Source organism: Piliocolobus tephrosceles, chromosome 1 (assembly GCF_002776525.5).
Source record: "Piliocolobus tephrosceles isolate RC106 chromosome 1, ASM277652v3, whole genome shotgun sequence".
Taxonomy (NCBI): domain Eukaryota; kingdom Metazoa; phylum Chordata; class Mammalia; order Primates; family Cercopithecidae; genus Piliocolobus; species Piliocolobus tephrosceles.
In genome coordinates this window covers 22,158,807-22,181,196 of record NC_045434.1, presented here as the reverse complement: position 1 = coordinate 22,181,196, position 22,390 = coordinate 22,158,807, and the positions used below count along the sequence as shown (strand labels likewise).

Here is a 22,390-nt window from a genome sequence, read left to right as displayed (position 1 = left end):
TGATTGGCTCATGGTTCCAGAGGCTGTACAGGAAGCATGGAGGCATCTGCTTGGCTTCTGGGGAAGTCTCAGGAAACTTGCAATCATAGAGGAAGGTGAATGGGGATCCAGGCATCTTACATGGTGGAGCAGAAGCAAGAGAAGGAGGAAAGAGGTGCCACACACATTTAAGCAACCTGATCTCATAAGGACTCACTATCATCATGACAACACCAAGGAGGATGGTGTTAAACCATGAGAAACTGCCCCCATGATCCAATCACTTCCCACCAGGCCCTGCCTTCAACATTGAGAATTACAGTTCAACATGAGATTTGGGTGGGACACAGATCCAAACCGTATCATTGGCCAAGACCACTAGCTAGTAAGTGACAGAGCAAAATATTGAGTCCAAAGCATCTCTCTTAATCACTCTGTTATACTGCCTCCAGAAGTAGGTCAAAACAGAATCTTTATATTGGTGTAGTACACTAGTTGTTTTAAAAAAGTTCATACTTAGAACTTATGATACTGTTGTCCACTAAGATGGTTGGAGAATAATGTAAGACAACATACAAAATTGTCTCCTTGTTTGAATATGCTTGAGTAACTAAAGTATTTGAGATAGACAAACACATGTTCTGGGTATTTGGAAAGGGAAGAAATTACCATGGACAGGAGCTGAGGGAGGCTGCAAGGAGCGGATAGATTTGTACCTCCCTGTTAGCACAGAACTGTGAACTTAAGAAGCCTTTCTTACTCCCTCAGTCATTCTTTATTCCATTGCTCTGTTTTCTTTTCTGTTTTTTGTTGCTCACCATCTTCTAAGGCAGAGGCTGTCTTGATCTTGTCCATTCCTCCTTGTTCTGGGTCTAAAAGAGTGGCTACACGTGGTAGGCACACTGAAGCTGGAGTTGTTGAATGATGGAATTTTCCATATGAGGAGTTTGAGTTTCTTAGCCAGTGGGGATATGTGGTAAGTTCATGAACAGCCAAGAGTCATAATAAAAATATTTGAAATATCTTACACTTTTATTACAACTTTTTTCAAAGTGCATTTATCTGCTGTGTCTGTATTGTGTTCATAACAATCCTATCAGGGTGGCTTGACAGGTCTTTATTCTTCTGATTTTACAAATAGAAAAGTAGGGCTTAGAGAGGTTCGGTCATTTTTTTTTCTTGAAGTGTACAATTAAGTAGCGTTTAGGGTATTTGGAGTTGTACAACCATCACAGTCAATTTTAGAGCATTTTTCATCACCCTCCACCCCACCACCAAAAGAAACCCTGTATTCATTAGCAGCGAATCTCCGTTTCCTCCCAAACCTCCTCCCAGTCCTAGGCAAGTTAAGGTAATTTGCCTTAGGTCACACAGTTGGTGAGTAGTGGAGGTAAGAACAAAGGCTAGGTATCTGACCCTGTTTCACCTTGCTCTTTCAGATAGCCTGTCAGTGGTTTATGGAATGGACTGGAGTCTGAAGGCATAGACCTGGCTGGGTATGGGCCTCTGCTTTCCTCTCCAAACCAACACAGGGCCTGTTCAGGAACCACAGTGTCTCAGCAAAGGGCTCAAGCAGTCTGATCAGCTGTGGTCATTCAGGCAACCTCTCTCTATGTTTAAGACCACAGTGAATTTGACCAACGAGGACTCACTTTTGCAATGAGAACATTTTGAGTGTTAGTCAACTTACCCACCTTCCTAGCCACTTACAGGGTTGTTGTCTTGGTCTTTTTCAATTTGGAGAGATAATTAACCCTTTGTCTTCCAACCCTTGCCTAGAAACAATTTAATTTTCTCAGATAATTTATCCTTCAAAAGACTAGTAATTAATATAGAAAATTGGACTACTCCAAAGAGAGATGATACTCGATCCACTTAAGTTACTTCCCAAATTAGGACAAACACACTCAAACCGTATTCATTTGAACCTAATACAATGTCATGCACATAATACTCCAAGCCTAGTGAACCATAGGGAAGCTGGATTAATGAGCTTTATCTAGACTGAGCTCTGAGCCCCAAACATCTGAATCAACTTGTTATGAGCTCTACAGTCTCTTTCTTGGAGGCCTGCCAAATCAAAACAAAACAAGTTATGGTTTCAGTTAGTGTATTTACCCGGGCTTGATTTGAATACAGTGATGCTGGTGGGAGGAATCTTCTGATATTTCAGTTGCCAGTATTTGCAGTGTCTGACAAATCTGTGTGTAGGTACATGCAGTATACACCCATGCTTATCAGTTTGGACTACATGTGGCCATGTTTTTATTAGATAGGAGAGAGAAAGAGATGGAAAAATTCAGAGAGGGAATGATGGAGAGAGAGAGTGCGCGCGCGCGTGTGTGTATGTGTGTGTGTGTAGAGGGGAGACAGAGCTAAGGTAGGTGTTAGCTTAAGATCTATCCAAATGTGAAAAGTCCTGAAACTGATGCAAATCCACAGTAATTCTACCAGTCAGTCCCAATACTGTCCTGTTTTCCTGAATACCTCCCAAGCACAAGGTCTCCCTTCATGAGCACCAGCCAGCTGAGGAAAGCAAAGGGAGAGGCATCCAGGCTGTGGCTGGCTGCCAGCACTCAGAGTGGAGACACACAGCTCCCCTTTGGGGCCTGCCTGGACGTCTGAGCTGGAATGCCCTGCCTCTGACCTGCCCGGCCCCTCCCCCTGCCTGGCACAGAAACCCCCATCTGCAGTGGACATCTTTGAACAAAGGTGTCTTTCTTGGGACACTTTACCTACGGCCTGACTCCGGCATGCAGCTTGGTTTCTGTCTGCTCTGCTCCTGGAGTGCTTAGTGCACTTTGCTTGGAGATTTTCCTTGCATTCGCCCTGGTGGGGATTGCAGTGGCGGGGCAGGATAGTTGGGGGGTGTAGCGGGGGAGACGGGAGGGCTTGGGGAGATATGGGGATTTAAAATAAGCTCTGCCCCTTTTGTACTGAAAAGAATGGTTTTTCCAGCAGGAGCTCAGGGTCAACTTTTCACCCCCTCCAGAAAACCTTCTTTCTTTCCTCACTCTTTAATAACAGTAATGCTGCCTGCAGTTAGACAGCACCTGATATTTTGCAAGCACCACATATCCTTGGATCTTTACAACAACCCGTGAGGCAAGTCAAGAAGGCATGGAGAGATAGGGGTTGAAGAAAGAGCATCCCAGCTGTGTGTCCTTGGGCAAAAGATCACCTTACTTTCTTCTCGGGCCTCAGTTTGCTCATTTGTAAAAAACTGATAACAAGGCATTTCCTGCCTCACAGGGTTGTGGTAGAAACAGTGAAACAATGCAATTATAAAGTGATGCCATGACAAGTATTAGATAAACATAAGGAATTTTTAATTCATCTCATAGATGTAGAAATTGCGTCTCAGAGACACGAGGAATTTTATCCAAGGTCACACAGCTTAGTAGCAAAATTAGGACTAGGATCCAGGTCTCCTATTTTACAGCCAAAATTACTTTCCACCACTCCACACACCTTCCCATAGAAAGAGTAATCTTTAGTGATTATTAGTAATTAATGGGAGACAAAGCATTTGATTTTCAGCACACTTGGCCCAGGGCATGTACAGGTGACTGTCAGTTGCTTACTATGTCTGATATGCTGGCTAAACAGCCTGTTCCTTTTCTCCCTGCAGGGGTGCCTCTGGGCCTCGTCTTGGAAGTAGACAAACCTTGCATGAAGCCTGACCCTGCCACCTATGCCCTGTGTCTGTTGAGACTGGTTCCTGCACCTCTTTGAGGCTATGTTTATTCCTCGGTTAGGTGGAGTGTTCCAATAAGACCTTCCATGCCATGAAAGGCTGTCTGAGGCCCCAAAGGGTCAACACTCATCTCTGCACACACCTTCTCTCTTTCCTTCCTGTCCTTTGTAACACCTCCTTCCTCCCATTGGGCTTTCTAAATCCTCTCCTTCCTTACCTGGAAGCCTTCTTCATTCATTAACTTCTCTGACTAATCGATACTCCTCTTTTCTAAATGCTCACACTTTTTTTTTTTTTTGGTTTTTACTATGCCTGAAGAACTTAACCACATACACTTTTATATACTTTATTATCTTTTACATGCCAACTCACTCTAACTCAGTTTTATGTTCCTTAAGAGCAAGGGGTTCTTCTTCTTTATCCCCTCACAGTGCTAGGAACAGTGCTGAATGTGTAGTGGAATGCCAGGAACATTCATATTTGAGGAGCCTCCATTCCAGGTCAATGTCTTATTTCCATGTCATTAGGTATTTTGTGCCCTTGGCATAAAGTGCCCTGTCTCCCCTTTTCTCCCTGGCAACTCCTGGTCACCATTTGTGTCATTCGTTTTCAGCTCAGGTAACACCTGCACTGTGAACCCTTCCCTAGTCCCCTCTCTTAACTCCTCTGTGCAGTTATTATTTTGGTGCTGGGTCTTTCTCCTCTACTAATCACATATCTCTGTGAGAGCAGAGGCTGAATCTTCATCATCCCTGGATCCTAGGATTGTCCCTGTGCAGTGCTCTACACATGAGCTGGTAATAAATGCTTATTGAGTGTAAGACTAAATGAAAGAGCTCCAAGTCAAATCTTTTACCAGAAATTGTTTTTGGTCTGAGTTGAAACTTCCTTGAAGAACTATGTGTCAGACAGTTTCAAAACAGTAGCTACATGGACTTTGCTTTTCTAGAGAACTGCACTTTTTGCCTCTTGGATTTTAAATGCTGCTTTGAGTTCACTGCATTGAGAGCTGACCGCTGCTATTCTCAGGGAGAATGGAATTCTAGTCCTACAGTGCAGGGCAGGGACTGAATAGCTTCCTATATATCCTGTCTTCATAAATTCCTCCCTTCTTTCTTTCCCTCCTACCTCCCCTCACAACAAATCCCAGACCCTTCCTCTACTCCCCCTGTCTAAAAGACATTTATGAGGCTCATCACTGGGGAAGCATCTGAGGCCCGTTCCTGCCTCTCCCTGCCCTAGCATGAAGGTCTGTCATCCCCTCCCTCACCCTCGCCTCCTAGGCCAAACTCAGATATCTCTTGCCCTGTTTATGGGCCGTTGGGATTTTTCCAACAACCTGAAATGAATCTCTGAGGCCCCACAGGTAGTGCAGCTCCGTCTCTGAGCCATAAACCATGGCTGGGTCTTTCATCTGCCATTGCTTATGTCATAAACGAGTGGGAGGAACAGCAAGGGGGAAAAAACAGCCCTGAACCATTCCAGATTTTTTTTTTTTAAAAAGAAAGGGGAAAGAAAGGCCCTGAGAAACATGTTCAAACTTTGTGCCAAGCAAATTCATTTCACTCTGGTAGGCTGTGCGTGGAGACTTAATCTCTGGACTTCCCCACTAGGAGTCAGATTTATGCTGCGTTTGTGTCTAAATGGCCTCCAGGGATGCTGACATTTGTTGTTGGAGAGCAGCGAGTGGTGTTCCTTTCATCTCCGCTGAGGGGTGTCAGCTTAAATTATGAGGGATCGCTCTGGCCTGCATCTGGGAGTGGGAGTCTCTGGCAAAGGAGAGGGGCCGCCTCTCCCTCCACTTCACTGCTCTGCTGTTTAAAGGTTTTTCTTCATCTTCTGCTCTCCAGTACTCCTCTTGGTTCTGGGGGCAATCTCTTGGCTCTTTTAGAAATGTCCTTTCTCGTGAACAAATTGATCAGTGTAAATTTTAGGCACTGCATATTTTCATGGAGAAACTGAGATCCAAGTCAGGCAGGTCTGCCCCTGCTGAAAGAGAAAACAAAAGCCTCAGTGAGTACCCCAAGAGCAGCTTGGAAACTCCCCAGTAGAGTCAGAAGGCACCATTATACCCATAATATTTACACCACAGTAGATGGAAGCTGGGTGATGGTTAATAAGGGTCCAGATTCCTGTTGGCAGCTGGGTTGTGGCATCTGTCTGTACTTTGAGAGGTGCCAAAAGCTTCCTCTGTTCCTCTATCTTCAGAATCTCTCTGGCTCAGATGTGCCAGGATGCCCCAAATTCCACATTGGTGACTGTTGGGTAGTGGCATTTCTTATTAAATGCATATATGTTATTGATTGTGGGAGAGAACACATCAAACCATGCTAACCATGAGCAGTGCTTCCTGCCTCCAGAGTCAGAGCTGGAAGAACGGGACACAGGATGCGTAAGTTTTGATGAAGAACAAGAGGTCAGGAGAGGTCTAGGGCAGGGGTTAGCAAACTATGGTATGCAGGCCAAATCTGGCCTGATGCCTGTTTTTGAAATACAGTTTTATTGGAACAGAGCCATGCCCATTCATATTGTCTGTGGTTGTTTCTGTGCTATAATTGCAGAGTTGAGTAGTTGCAACAGAGACTGTGAGGCATGCAAAGACTAAAATATTTACTCTCTGGCATTTTCAGGAAATGTCTGTAGACTCCTGGTCTAGAGCATGAAATGCTTCTTAGAAAGCAAAATGGAAGGTGTAAAGGGACAGAAAAGATATCTAACAGGAAGGAGGACTCAAAGAAAGAAAATGCACCACAAAAGCAAGAGAAACACTCCAGAGACAAATCACCACCACTACTGCTGCTACTGTTAACCCTGAGCAACATGGGTTTGAACTGTGCAGGTCCACTTATATGTGTTTTTTTCTTTTTTTGACCAAATGCAGACAGTATTCAAGGGCTGTGAAACCCGCATATATGCACTGTGGGAGACCCACCTTTCCTATAGCCAGGTTAGGCAGGACCAACTGTGGGACTTGTGTATGCACAGGTTTGAGTATTCCCCTGAGTATACGCAGGGGTCCTGAAACCAATCTTTCTCCTCTTTCCCCTTCTCTTCTCGTTTTGAAAACAAATATGTTTTTCTCTTTTCTTGCGGGGTTGTGGAGAGAGGGAAGGAGCAGCCACCTGTGGTGCTCACCACCTCCCTCAAAAATAGGCCCCAACAGCTAACCTAGGAGGTGTTCTCTTCCCCTCTCTTCTCTGTTGGTTCATGATGGCACAGCAGTTCTTTGGGGATGTACACATGTCCCAGGCAAGGCTGAGTACAGCAACAGCAGTAGGAGGACCCCAGAAGGCCCTTAGCCATCCTGCCTCTGGGGCTCTGAAACTTCAGAAATTGCACCTTCCTTCTTCAACCAGCTCCAACTCCCCCTCCCTCTGTTGCTCTCCCTTCTCACAAGCACACAGGCAGAGTCCACAAAACCAGCTCTACATGTTGGCTCGGGTCATATCTGCAAAGAGAGAGAACTGAACACCTGTAGTGTAAAACCTTAACTGAGACTTCCCACTGATCTGAGACTGTAATTAACTGACAACACATGTCAGAACTAAGAATATGTCTTTTATGCTGAAATAATAATGATTATTATTATTTATTAAATGCCAATTATTTCTGAATGGTGCTAAATCCTTTACATATATCATCCCATTTAATTCCAACAACACTGTTACTTTCTCTGATGAGAAAATTGAGTCTTGAGAATGTGTTCAGAATCAAACACAGTAACTGGCAGAGCTAGAATTTCAGCCTGAGTTTATATAACGCTAAAGATACCATTGTAGATACCATGTCACATTGCTGTCCTGGATGGTATCAATATAAATGAACGATTGTCATTAGTTTAGACTTTACATTTGCATTAGTTATGTTATCCAGCTTATCAATATACATTTGCATCAAACTATGTGAGGAATGACTGTAAAAGGATCAATGCAAGTACTGTTTTATTGAAAAGACTGGTATGAGGCATGAGGTTTCTGGAGACAATACAATTGCATTTTAAAATATATTCTATACTGGGGATTTCCCAACTCTCTTTTGTGAGCCCGCCCTGCAGACTCAGCCTCTTTTCTTGCCTACCTTGAAGGAGATCTGCATGATCCCTGGGGTGGGGCATTAGCTCCATTTCCTCAGAAATGTCACTGAAGTCATCACTAGTGCTAGAAGAGCATCGTTTTTACCCCTGGGAGTCCACCACCAGAGAGAATTGCTGGCCTCACTAAACACCAAAGTTTGGGGTGCCTCTGAGCAGTAGAATCAATAGGGTCTAGCAAGGGCAAATCTGTGCAGTCAATGGCTTTCTTTTTTCTACATTTTATCCTCTTGTGGGATCTTCTTGTTTTCCTGAGGCTCTTAGTTCTTAAATGCTTGTTTTTTCCTTGCCATTCTGAAAACCTTCTAGAAAGATTTTATAATCACACCAAGGTTATATCTGAGATCAGCTTACCACATCACCCCCTGGAAAACAGCAACCTCAGACTTTAAGATGCCAGCGTAGCCACCCCTTGTCATGAGGATTCTTGCTTTAACTTTCTTCTTTAATCTTGTGGGGGCTTTTATTTGTACTATTGAGAGTGGTGAGGCAGAAGGAAAAGACACCCTTTTCATACCATCTATTAAGGGCTGCCTGAGTGCCAGGACTGTGTTAGTTGCTTTACACACAACAACCCTACTTCTGTGACACCCACTGTGTGGTATTATTGTTGTTGCTACGTAGATATGGAAACCAAGGCTCAGCAACATGACATAACTTGCACAGGGCCATACTTACAGCATGGGGTCAGAACTGGGATGGAAACCTAGGTCTGCCTGTATCAGTCTCTTTTCAATTATATTGAAAGGGCCATGTCCTCAAGGAACTCACAATTTAGTGTTCCCTTCATGTTCAACCTTGTTTGTTCAAATGTTCATGGAAAGAAGCAGCCATTGTCCTTTCAGATTAAAAAAGTTTTTTGGATCTGGCAGAGCCAAAAATGAGAACTCAGCTAATGTCTACGCTAAAACAGCATGTGCCCATGAGCATCCTTCACAGAGGAGGGCAGGAGGAAAGAGAAAGGATGTGTAGCTCACACACAATGGGTCCTTTCTTTTCTTTTCTTTTTTTTTTTTTTTGAGACGGAGTCTCGCTCTGCTGCCCAGGCTGGAGTGCAGTGGTGTGATCTCGGCTCACTGCAAGCTCCGTCTCCTGGGTTCACGCCATTCTCCTGCCTCAGCCTCCCGAGTAGCTGGGACTACAGGCACCCGCCACCATGCCCGGCTAATTTTTTGTGTTTTTAATAGAGATGGGGTTTCACCGTGTTAGCCAAGATGGTCTCCATCTCCTGACCTCATGATCCGCCCACCTCGGCCTCCCAAAGTGCTGGGATTATAGGCTTGAGCCACCGTGCCTGGCACAGTGGGTCCTTTCATCTTTGCTTTCTTGAAGTGGCCAGAAGGGACTGGCACAGGGGAAAGCCATTGAGGCAAAGATGTTCACTGGAGAAAAGAGGGTAGTTGAGCTCTGTGAGAACCCAGAGAAAAATTAGGTTCTTGTTAGATCATTTGGGCATAGAATTGCCTATGGCTTTTATTATTATTTTGTTTTGGAGACAGTCTTGTTCTGTCACCCAGGCTGGAGTACAGTGGCGTGATCTTGGCTCGCTGCAACCTCCACCTCCCGGATTCAAGCAATTCTCCTGGATCAGCCTCCCAAGTAGCTGGGATTACAGGCACCTGCCACCACATCCAGCTAATTTTTTGTGTTTTTAGTAGAGACAGAGCTTTGACCAGGCTGGTCTCAAACTCCTGAGCTCAGGCAATCCACCCACCCCGGCCTCCCAAACTGTTAGGTTTATAGGCATGAGCCACCACACCTGGCCTGCCTATGGCTTTTAGTGCCAAAAGTAAAAAGAAGTCTCTCTTACATAGGTATGTCCCAGACCCTAGAAGCACTTTCTCAGGAGTGTGATGTCTGTGGAATGTAAGAAGTAGCTTGAAAAAAAAAGTGACATATACTAGAGGTTTTATTTCCCTTCAGAGTTAACCCTCGTGTTGTTCACTGCTTATAGAGTTGAAGTATTTCAAATAGTTAGACAATTACTTTAACAGTAGAGAGTTACTTACTTTACAGAAAAGCAATGTTGACTAGTTATCAGTGTTATCTGTCTATTCTGATTATCTGTACTGGCAGATGATCTAATGCTTTTCTCTATGGCCTTTTTAATAGTAGTATTTTCTACCACTTGGCAGTAACTAGAGTTTCAGACATAGTCTCTAGGTCTAGTCTTGAAAAATGATGTCTAAGAAATAATATTAATCATCAACACTCATTGAGCACTTATTATATGTCAAGGCTCATTGGCATTTAGGGCACTCAGTGCCGTATTAGTATAAACTCATTTAATCCTCACAGCAACCCCAATGAAGTAGATTCTCGTATATATCACTATTTTGCAGAAGAGTACGTTTAGTCGTAGAGAGTTAAGTGACTTGCCTGTATTAGTCCATTTTCACACTGCCATAAAGATGTACCTGAGACTGGGTAATTTATAAAGAAAAAAACTTAATTGACTCACAGTTCTGCATGGCTGGGGAAGCCTCAAGGGACTTTCAATCATGGCAGAAAGTGAAGGGGAAGAAGGCGGGTCTTACCATGGCAAAGCAGGAGAGAAAGAGTGCAAAAGAAGCCACACACTTTTAAACCATCAGATCGTGTGAGAACTTACTCACTATCACAAGATCAGCATGGGGAATCCGCCCCCATGATCCAATCACCTCCCACTATGTCCCTCCCTCAACACGTGGAGATGACAATTCTGTGGACCCAGAGCCAAACCGTATCATTGCCCAAGGCCACACAGCTAGTAAATGTGGAGCCAGGATATGATGCTGTGATAAAGCCTGAGGTGTAATGGTGGACTTTCTGCTGCCTGTCTCTGGGTTTTAGAAGTATTTTTCTTAGCCTCTTCCTGGAAGCTTTCAAATCAATACCACATAGGTTATTGCTCTCATACATAAAGGCATCCTGGAAATGTGGTCCTGGAGGACTTGCTATGGAATAACATACAGCTCCAGGAACTGGCTTTCAGGGACTGACAACATTGTCTTTTGCTTCTTTTAGGTAAAAGTGATGATGAAGAAAGTCTTTGCAAGTCAGCCCATGGGGCAGGGAAAGGAACTGCTGAGGAAGGCAAGGACCATAAGCGCCCCAAACGTCCGAGAACCATCTTGACAACTCAACAGAGGCGAGCATTCAAGGCCTCATTTGAAGTATCCTCCAAGCCCTGCAGGAAGGTATAGGAGGGAGCAGGGAGGAAAAGGAGCTGGGCCCCACTTCTCTGTGTGCACTCAGACCCCTCTGGGATCTCAGTGGACATTGGGGGTCAGAGTGGTGAGGAAGGCTGTTTAGACAGAGCCTGCACAGGTGGCTCAAGCGCTGTTGGAGACTTCAGAGGTCACTAAGCTGTGGCCAGGATGTGATAGACTCTCCTCAAGCTTTCATGCATGCACACCAACTCCACCTTTCATTTCATGGAGCACACCTTTCATTTCATGGAGCACAATGGGAACAGTAATAATGATAGGTGCCCATTGTGGTGTAAACCCAGATGCTGTCAAACAAAGAGTATAAAAACACAGTGGCTTGCAGTATGTACTCTTTTTTGAGTCTGGCTTTTTCCACTTGGTGTGGTGATTTGGGGATTGATTCATTCCTATTTCAGCATTCCACTGTAGGGGTGTGCCATGGTTGGTTTGTCCATGCACCTGTTGATGGTTGTTTGGGGTTGTATCTAGTTTGGGACTGTTTCAAATAGGACTGCTATGAACATTCATGTAAAAAAATACAGTGATTTAATGAGACAGGAGTTTATTCTCTTCTCTCACAGTCTAGAGGTGAGCAAGGCAAGGCTGGTGGGTGGCTCTGTTATCCATCTCCTGGGTTCAAGCGACTGCTCCAGTTGTCGCTATGTTTCTGGTCACCAGGTAGAGAAAGAAGAAATGGAGGGCAAGCACCCTGCTTTTTAAGGATGTATCCAGGGATTGCTCAAATCATTTCTCCTCATATATTTTGGCCAAAATATAGTCCTGTGGCCACACTTCCTGCAGGGAAAGTTGGGAAATGAGTCTGTCTGGGTGACCAAGAGCCTTGCTAAATTTAGTGATTCAATTACTCATAGGAGGAAGAAAGAATAGATATTGGGGACAATTAGCAGTTTGTAAATAGCAGCGCCCATTTATTGAGTACTTATTGTTTATCGACTGCCTGTCATATACTCAGTACTATCTTTTACATGGTAAAAATAAAGAAAACAGGGTATTCTTTACTGAAATTCACAAGGGAAATACATTTTGAAAAAATGTTAGCATTATTTTTCCTGCATCCTTTTCTGTATTAGTCAGCTTTGTCTGTGATAAAACAAACAAACAAAAAGTCATCATGGCTCCCAACAAACATGTATTTTCCCTTCTCGGACTGTGCGTTGGCTGTGGCCCAGTGGGGTGCAGGTTCCAGCCTGCTCCACCTGTCTGTCATTCGAGGGTCCAGGCTGAAAGAGCAGCCCTCTCCTGGGCATGTTGCTCTCATGAGGATGGCAGGAGGCAAGAGGCCAAGTCAAAGTGAGAAGCCCATCGAAAACCTCTTGCTGGATATCAGACATATCACATCCCACAGGCCAAAGCAAGGCATGGGCTTAGCCCAGCATAGGTGCAGTGCTCCACCACAGAGCAGGGGAGGGAAGGATAGATATTTATTGAGCAATAGTCTAGCCTATCACAACTTCTGACCTTTGGAAAGATTCAGTTGCAGATTCACTTTTTCTGCCCTTTCAGCTCCTTATGCTCCAAAAGAGGTATGGTAGAAAGTGAAATGCCCCCAAATTGGGCTTGCACCAGGACAAATTATAATCTTCCTCACTTATTTACTTCTTCCATGTATACTAAACTCCCAGCCCCTGTATGGCTTTGTGCTGGGTGCTTGTCCCAGGCAGCTTCCAGGTAACCAGCAAGAAGGAGATGCGTGTACACATTACTGTAACACCAGAGAGGGGGCTCTGAGGACCATAACAGAGGGGAAGCCAGGAAGCAAGGGAAGGGAAAGGTCACTTTGGTCTAGGCAATCAGGCAAGGCTTTGTGGAACAGGTGGCTTTTGAGCTGGGCCTCTGAGGAATGGATAGGGTTTCAGCAGGTGGAGGTGGGCCCCTGAGTACACTCCTATTTTAGTTGGCTTAGCAGAAGGATGTGCTGTAAAAACCTGTTCTAATCATTCCACTTCTAAGCCTTGCCCCAAGTGGCATGGCAAAGGGGAAGTATTTCTCAAGGCCTCAGTTTGCTCTACTCACACGTTTATTCAAGGAGCTCTTTCAATCCCATCTCCTCCCCAGGATCCAATCAAGAGAGGGCAGTGTCTCTCAGGCCCCCTCTGAAAATCTGTGCTTCTTGCCCTTTCTCTTCTCGACACCTTGCCAGACCTCACTGTGTGCCTGTATGGTGGGCAGATGTTTACATGTATCTCTTTATTATCTGGATCCTGGTTGTCCTGTCTCCGCCACAGCCCTAGCACACATGCTGGCCTCAGAGTTGTCTACCTGGCTCTGCCGGATTCCAGATGGCTCTCATCTTATTCTCTTTGGGCAGGGCTCACTCGGGGTAGCAGTCAATATGGATATTTGTGAAACACCCAAAGTTACATAGAGACATGAGGGACAAAACCAAAAATTAAGGTCAATGAATTTAGGCAAGAGAGGAGAGCAAGACAGAGCCATTTGTTTTTCCAAAGTGATTTTCACTCTCAGATCTCCTGAAGTAGGTCAATGCATATGCATGGCTTATAGCTAAAGCACAACAATAGACTAACGTCTAAACCACTTGAAGGCCTAATTTTCAGAGCAAGAGAAATCCAGAAACACCTCTTGGGAATGCACATGTAAATTAATAATTATTCTTTTGTTTCTTTACCTGGTGAAGGACTTTCTCTCTACCTGAAGGGAAGCAATGGTCTCGTGTTTGTGTTTATGCTCAACATTAAAAACTATCCAGCTCCTAGAGCAGATACAGTCTTTTGGCCTCCTCATGTATTATATAAAAGACGTTCTACCTCCTACTCTGAGATGCCAATGTGCCTACATTTCTCATATTCAATTTTTCCAAGGTGAGAGAGACTCTGGCTGCAGAGACAGGGCTGAGCGTCCGTGTTGTCCAGGTGTGGTTCCAGAACCAGAGAGCGAAGGTAACCTTTTTCTTACTTTTCTCTGTCCCCGTGTTGCTGGTTTCCTGAAATAATCACAGTAGAACATTGTACTTGCTGCCAGGTTTTCTCACCTTAGCTCATTGGATAGAGTAGTTCTCTTGATTCAAAAATTCTGTTATCAATAGTTATTTTGGCCACAGCAGCCCTGCAGAAGGGGAGAGAGAAGGCATTCGTTTTAGTGAAATTTCTTGTATTTTCCTAGTGGCCATGACTGTGAATTTGGCCAGCTATCTGTATGAATAAATGTCTTTCTGTGTCTTTTGGTAAAAGCATGTTCTTTAATTCATATTTATTTAACACAAATACCAGAGTTGTTTTAAAAGTAGCATGCATACGACTGGTCCAAGACAATGTTATGACAGGGTAGAATGAGTGCCTTTTACTTCTCCCAGGGCCCAGCCCTCACTAACATAGGCCCAAGCTGTCATACTGTCCTCTGGATCCAATGAAGCTCTATATTCCCTCATCATGGTTTTAGTTTTAGACCTTTTACTCATTCATCTTCCTACCTCTAAAAATACATGTGTCCTGTGGACTGTTTCTCAAGAGCCCTGATCTTTAGTGGATGATATGAGGAAAAAACAAACTCTATATTTCCTCTGCTCTTACACTACAACAATCAGTGCAGAATGCTTCTGTGACAAAATATGTGGAGATATTCTCCATACGCCAAGCAGGCAATCAATTGTGCAGTGGATACCAACTGGGTGTCCTCTAATTCTGACACTCTCTACCTGGAAATAGTGTCAGACTTCACAGGTTGAGGGTTTGGTCCCACAAGACTGCCCTCCCCTTCAAATGCCAATTGCAAGCTCCAGGTTGTTTTACCTGTGCCTCGGATCAGCTAGCTATAAATTGGGATTCCCGTGACCCCACTCCTTGGGTTTGATTAATTTGCTAGAGCATCTCACAGAACTCAGGGAAATACTTACTTATATTTACTGCTTTATTATTAAGGATATTACAATGGATGCAAATGAAGTGATGCATATGGCGAGAAACGGGGGAAGGGTGTGAAGCTTCCATACCCTCCCTGTGCACCCCAATCTCCAGGAATCTCCATGTATTCAGCTGTCTGGAAGCTCTCGATCCCCATCCTTTTGGGGTTTTATGGAGGTTTCAGTATGTAGGCATGATTAATTAAATCACTGGCCATTGATGGTCAATTTAACTTTCAGCCCATCCCTTTTCCACAGAGGTTTGGAGGTGGGGCTGAATGTTCCAACCATCTAATCACACCCAGGTCTTTCTGATTATCAGCCTCCACTCCGAAGCTACCTAGAGGCTGACAGCGGTCAGTCAGTCATTAACATTCAAATAGGTATTGCTTTAGAGAGTCCAAAAATTTTAGGAATCGTATGCCAAAAAACAGGGTCGACAACCAAATATATACTTTACAGTATCACAGGTTATCTCTTTATTTGATCATGATTGGTTAAGGTAGCATTTCCCTAAATGACATCCTCAGAACAGGGCTATTGATGTGTTATTCCACCAGAGAAAGACTCCATGGTGCAATAAGTTGCAGAGGCCCTATAGTCTATGGATTCATAAAGCACAGGGGCCCATTTAAAGGTCTGAAAAATCTTGCAATAGAGAAAATGTTTACGAAAATCTAGTGTTTCCTACGCACAGACACATACACACACTCAAAGTATATGTCAACATCTCATGGAACCCTGGTGCTCTATGAAACACAGTTTGAGAAACATTGAGTTAAAATATTCCTTCAGGGAAGCTTGCATGTTAGTAGGGTACTTTGGAAGAGGCATGAATGTCTGGATAGGCTCATCTCAAACTTAAGGGCCAGCAGACAGGGAGGGGGAAAGGAACAGCCTCTTGGCTGATCCCAAATCACAACCTGTCAGTATCCTCTTGTTCCATACATCTAGCCTGGGCTGCAAATTTCACAGTCACACACTTATTACCTAATGTAAAATGGTCACACCACAAGCAGCAAGTTTTGTTTGCTGAGGGAAAATCCCTGTTTCTGCTAGGACAAGCTGTACCCCTGCTTCCCAGTCTGCTGTCTTTATACTGCTGCAGAGTAGAAGAGCTCTCAGCTGCAATGCTTCTAGCACATGGGGCTGGCCACTGAGGCTCCTTTCCTAAGCAAGAGCTAGAGCTTTGCCAACAAGCCCTCTCCCAGGGAAGGCGTCGCTTCCAGGCCCCCACCCTACCATGTGAACATGCTACAGGTCACCTGACTTCTAATCCTGTGGTCCTCTCCTTATCAGATGAAGAAGCTGGCCAGGCGACAGCAGCAGCAGCAGCAAGATCAGCAAAACACCCAGAGGCTGAGCTCTGGTAAGCTGGTGCCTCCTCCCAGGCAGTTCTGGCTGGCATCCAGGCTGTTCCTACCAGAGGCCTCCCACTACCCAGCTCTTTGGATGACATATCTGGACTCAGTGAAGCCTAGACCATACCCGCTGGAGAGATAAGGCCTTCAAGGGAGGACTGAGCCATGAGGAACTTGTGAGAGGGTTGAGGACGCCTGGGCTGCATGCAGGCTTAGAACTGCTGACTGGGGATGGCACTGACCTTATCCACAGCATCCGGGCCTGGATCCCACCACAGTCTCAGGGAGAATGTGTCAGGACTACTTGCAGAGTCACATATACGTTCAGTTTCTCATCTTGCTTAGTTCTCCTTCCAGGCTAATTGATTTAATAGAAGATGCCTCGGTGACTTCCTTCTTTCCAAAATAATGTAAAGTAGTAAAAATAATGATAGCAAAATAACAATGCCCTCCGACTGTGGGAGACTTCACGGAAGTTCAAAGGAAAAAAAAAAAAAAACAAGAAATACTATTTTAGAACAATGTCATTCTTAAAGGCTATGCCCCTCACCCCCCAGCTCAGCTATCCAGAATTCCTTGAATGGTTTGTACCTTAAAACGGGGCTTCTTACATTTTAATATGCACGTAAATCACCTGGGATTTTGGTAAAGTGCAGATTCCAATTCATAAGGAAGGTCTGGGTGGGCCACAAGATTATGCCTCTTTAACAAGCTTTTCGGTGGTGCCATTGCTGCTAGTCTGTGGGCCACACTTTGAAGTCTGTGGAATGTGATCCTAGTTCTCAGGCCCCTCAGCACAGCCTCTTATCCTCATATGGAGCCTGCCTTGTGCTTGGCATCAGGTCTAGGCTTAATCCAGAATTTGACTCTTGCAGCCAAGAGTTCCCTTAGTTTCTTACCTTCTAGACTAAACACTATGTTAACAACAAGGTAGATGTTAGGGAGAGAAGAAATAAAACAGGGCATGGGTGTGGGGAAGGGTGGAGCAGCAAGCTGGTTAGATCTGAATTCTGCCCTCAGCTCCACCCCTAAGGCTCTTTTTGTGGGAGCAACTTTTCCTTGTTCCTCAGGCTGTGTGCATCCCTAGGGTAGGGCCCTAATGCCTGCTAGTCCTACCTCACAGGACCCCTGTGCAGTTCAAAGAGAGAAGAATGCATCAAAGCATTGTGAGAACACAAACTCATATGGCTTGGGACTTAGTTGACATAATTCTAAAGGCAGCTCCAAAGGTAGACTTAAGAAAGCAGAGGCTGGTGGGGAAATAGTCTCTGTTCTTCCCATGTTCAGAGAACCTCAGCAAGATGTGGAGGCAGGAAGTGAATCCTGCTTTTCTTATAAAATTCTATCTACAAGCATAGCAAGCTATAATTCCAAAGCCTACACAGTCCTATGGAATCTTCCCATCAGCCCCATGAGGTCAACAGGTCACAACTCCCACTTGACTGATGGGCTCATACTGGTTTAACATAGAAAGATCTTTAGATACATTTATTCTAGTGACTGCCAAACATGTGGCTAGCATCACAACCTTTTGTTGAAATGATATATTTCAAGGATGTTCTCAAAGTTCAACATCCCAGCACCTACCCTATTCCTATCCTCCAAAGTGATTCCTGATGGCCTCGGGTAGGACAAAGGCTGGAACCACTGATGTCACCTCATCCCATTTTATTTTATAAATGAGGGAATCAGGACCCAGGGAAGTCACATGCCAGGCTGCACATTGAGAATGACCTGGCTGCTTCTTTGTTCCACAGCTCAGACAAATGGTGGTGGGAGTGCTGGGATGGAAGGAATCATGAACCCCTACACGGCTCTGCCCACCCCACAGCAGCTCCTGGCCATCGAGCAGAGTGTCTACAGCTCAGATCCCTTCCGACAGGGTCTCACCCCCCCCCAGATGCCTGGAGACCACATGCACCCTTATGGTAAGAGGGACTCAAGCCCCCCGGGCCCTCTCATAACTTGTATGGGTTTGTCATTCCCTCCTAAACACATCTACGCAGTTCCCAGATGCTCACCGAAGCTCCAAAGCAGAATAATGTGCCCTACAAAATACTGCTAGAATCGCCTAACCAATGGCTACAGGAGAAAGACCTTCATGCATATTCATTAGTGACCCTTCCATTTATCTTGTTTTCAAAGCTTCTTGTTTGTTGGTTTTTATTAGGAAGTTGTGCTCTCCTTGTAGACCTGTTTGTTGTCATTGAATCCTGCAAGTCTTGCGCTTTCATGCCAGATGTCAGCAGTATCAGTGCTACGGAAGGCCTTAATTAAGCAAACGTTTACCTTAAGTAAGAAAAGATATAAAAAGCACAGAAGACAAATTTTCTATCTGGACTATCCTACTATGGATACTAATAGGTGTCTAATTTAACTAGTGAAACATAAACTGACTTGTAAAGTGAAAAGTATCTCCCTTATACCCACCCCACCCAAAGAAGCATTGATTTAAATGCTGCATATATGGATAGCTGAGCCTCTCCCACTTACCCAGCTTTGTGCTTAAGCTAATGGACAACAACTGGGGGCCTGAGGACCCAGAGTAGGGGGCTGGGTGAGCTTTGGAGTGAAGGCTCAAGTTAAACCTCAACCAAGTATAGGGCATTACATTTTTATACAGAGAAGGTTAGTGGTGTATGTAATGCATTGGTCTATACTGTGTAATCGGATAAATTACACTGACAGTTAAAAAATAATTTTATGCAGCAAGCCTTCAAAACATTAGTATCAGAGATTCATGCCACAGATCACAGATTTTGTTAAACAACTTCTTTCTTGCCTTCATTTAAAAAAAAATATATTGTTAAAATCACCCCTACCTTCCCGTAGCACACATTCAGCAAACATTTATTAAGACTTGGCCCTTGGCAAGCCCTTCACTGGCCGACTCCATTCACTGGATGTTCAGTGATAGCCACCCTCTTGGCTTCCTTGGAAGTCACAGGTCACATCTGTACCATTCTTTACTCCACCCCTGTGGGAAAAGAGGGCAACTACATTTTTTTGCAAATTCTTTTCGGAGTCTCAGGGGTTGTGTTACTTCAAGTATCCCTGTGATGACTCCTTTAATAAAATGAATATTTAAAGCCCCATGACAAGTTGTATAAACTCCAGTTTTCACCTCTCCTATTTACCTGAAGTGGAGGCAGAACATTCTTTGCCTCCACGTCCTAGTTGCAGTGATTCCTCAGCTGTTTCACTGTGTGCCCTACTGGCTTCCCTATGAAAGGTATAAATTAGTTGAAGGTAGGCACCTAACTTTCCTTTCCTTTGCATTACAAATTTGGGGTAACAGCTGATAGTTAGTAGACCCTTGGTGTTTGAAAGAACAAATGTTATCACAGGAGTTTTCATTAACCTCACTCAAAGAGCTTTTTTTTATGGTTTTGTTTTTTTGTTGGTTTCACCATCCCTTCTTCAAGCATCATTTTTTAGGCCCAAGTCCTGTGGGAGCTCTGCCCTGTCTCTCCAGCCTCTGGTGACATGTCCTGCCTACTCCCCACACTCCCTGTCTAGACACTGTGACATTTGCTTATGCTGCACTCAATTTAGCACTTTGTCACGTCCTGGTTTAGATTGTTTTCACTTGTTGCACTTTGGACACGAGCTGCCTAAAGAGAATATAGACTTTTCGTAGAAAGTTTCACATGGGGCGTGTGCTCAGGCAACACTTGTTGAATTCAGCTGAATATCCTGACACTGAAATGAGTCACCTCTTCCAGACCCTCATGCCAGTGTTTCCTCTCCATTTCAGGTGCCGAGCCCCTTTTCCACGACCTGGATAGCGACGACACCTCCCTCAGTAACCTGGGTGACTGTTTCCTAGCAACCTCAGAAGCTGGGCCTCTGCAGTCCAGAGTGGGAAACCCCATTGACCACCTGTACTCCATGCAGAATTCTTACTTCACCTCTTGAGTCTTCCCCTAGAGTCCTGTGACTAGGCTCCCATATGGAACAACCATATTCTGTGAGGGGTCACTGGCTTTGGGACAGGGAGGCCAGGGAAGAGGTGGGTTGGGGAGGGAGTTTTGTTGGGAATGCTGTTGTATAATGATACGGTGTAGCTCAGCATTTCCAAAGACTGAATACATTATGGATTGCATAGTTTAATGTTTCTAATAAGAGTCTTAGCGTTAGATATGAAGACGTGTTTATCATTAAGGACAGGGACTTTTAATATAGACATTCTCATGCAAACTAGATACTTAGGGACTCCTAACAACTTCCCACCATGTCGGGGAAGCTCTTGTCAAGAGGTGCATATGTCTATCCATCTACTCACCCATAGACAGAAGGACAGACAGATAGATGTGTGTGTGAGTGTGTAACCTTTCATATTTTACCCTCAAAGTTTATTCCTAATTATAACAGACACCAACTGTACAGCAAAAGTAACTTTATTTTCAGTGTGAACTATATTTAAGGAAATGCTTGATGCACTTAAGTTATAAAATGAGATAATTTACTTTTATAAACTTTATTTTTAGTTTGACGAGACTTGTCAGCAGGGCAGAGAGGGCTGCTCCACCTAGCCCCATAGCTTTGAGTGCTTGGGTTCATTCTGTTTGCAGAGTGTCTTTCAGGTCTGGAAAGCAATTCTGTGTGGCTGACGGTGTTCTCTCTTGCATTCTTGCTCTCTTTGGGGTTGAATCACTGGGCAGGGGTGGGACAGAATAATCCCTGATCATGTTCTGAGAAAATGTAAAGCCCAGACTCCTGGGCTTTCTTTTAAATTCTGACAAGTGGTTGTTGGGCAGTGCTCGGAAGGTTGGTTCAGCTCTTGAGCTTCAGCATCTGCAAGTGTGGATGAGGCTAATAGTATGTACCTACCTCACTGGGAAACACCAAGGCTTAATTCATTCCCAGGACACATGAGCAGGGCTGAGACTAATATCTGATATTTCTTTAAGGTACAACCAGGCCACTCACTTGGCAAAGGAGGGTACATAGGGTTGCAGAGCAGGAGGGCTCCCGAACTCCCGAGGGCAGTTTTGCCTGCTGAAGTCCCTCTGCAAAGCCTGTGCTGGAGGAGACACCAGCTCAGAGCAGCTCAGAGGGATCCCAGAGTCCCGGAGTGGGGAGGAGGCGAAGGCTGAGGGGATAGAAGAGGGTCTGGTGGTGTTCTAGAGCAGGGGTGGGCAAACTGCTGCCTGCAAGCCTGCTTTCTGTGGCTTGCCAGCCAAGAATGGTTTTTACTTTTTTTTGAGGTCATTAAAAAAAAAAGGAGAAGAAGAATATATAACAGGCTGTCTGTGGCCTGGAAAGCCTGAAATATTTGCTATCTGTATTGTCTGGCCCTTACAGAAAAAGTCTGGGGCCCCTGGTTTTAGAGGGTCTGTTTCTAAAGAACCTCATGGAGCTCATAGAGGCAGAAGAGTCCGGTGGAAACCCTTGGCTCTTCCTTCCAACTCACTCTTCTGATCCTCAGCACAGAAGACCCAGCAGCCATTGTACATGGAGACAGTTCCACACCCTGGTCTCCAGTTGTGGTGCTAGGATGGGATCGTTCTGTGCTAGGAAGCCTCCTGGGAAACCAGAATGAGTTGGTGGGGGAAGACAGAGGGTCACTGTGGACCTATCCGGGAGGGGCCAGGACAGCCTTGGCCTCACTTCTGGGGACATCATTGGAGACTTGAACACAGAGACACGTCCCTATCACTCTGGCAAGGCCAGAGGGAACATGTCCCCTTATGGTAGAGTCTATGTCGTGTGATTTTTTGTGCTCTTGTTTATAATTTATGCAAACCACCAAGAAACCCAAACCAGTCTGATGAGTGAAAATTATGCAGATGCTGTATGGCCCCACAGGTTTCTGTGGTAAAGACCAGTTGGAGAATGTAGCAGATACTATGTGAGTGAAAATGAATAGAGATCCTTATTCCACTCCTTAATGGCATACCAAGATGAAATTAAAAATCTCTTACAAATGAGCCGTTGTTTATTCAGGGATTGGATGGTGGGTGGGGAACCAGGGGGGCATGGGAGTTTTGTCTACAAAGCCATGGGGATGAGCTTATGGCAAAGCTTTGAATGAATGGAAAGGATGACTACAGCAAAACATAAGGAGAAAAGGGTCTTCAACTTCTTGCCAAGATGGACAAAGACCCCAGTCTTGACCCCACAGAAGGAGGCAGTAGGAGCTTTCCATCACCACCATCAAGTTCCCTCAGGGCAGAGCAGTTTGTGACA

The 22,390-nt window shown here is 44.7% G+C and overlaps 1 protein-coding gene across 2 annotated transcripts in view; it reads left to right on the top strand.

Moving 5' to 3' along the window:
* The window catches only part of LMX1A (LIM homeobox transcription factor 1 alpha), a 155,056-nt gene extending 132,925 nt beyond the window's left edge, over positions 1-22,131 (top strand). For both annotated transcript variants that reach the window (XM_023207009.1, XM_023207008.1), the window contains exons 5-9: positions 10,773-10,945; positions 13,801-13,878; positions 16,137-16,206; positions 17,956-18,126; positions 19,956-22,131. In XM_023207009.1, coding sequence (XP_023062777.1) covers positions 10,773-10,945; positions 13,801-13,878; positions 16,137-16,206; positions 17,956-18,126; positions 19,956-20,116 — 653 coding nt within the window. In that variant the 3' untranslated portion in view covers positions 20,117-22,131. The remainder of the gene's footprint in view (positions 1-10,772; positions 10,946-13,800; positions 13,879-16,136; positions 16,207-17,955; positions 18,127-19,955) is intronic.
* Positions 22,132-22,390: the final 259 nt, after the last annotated feature.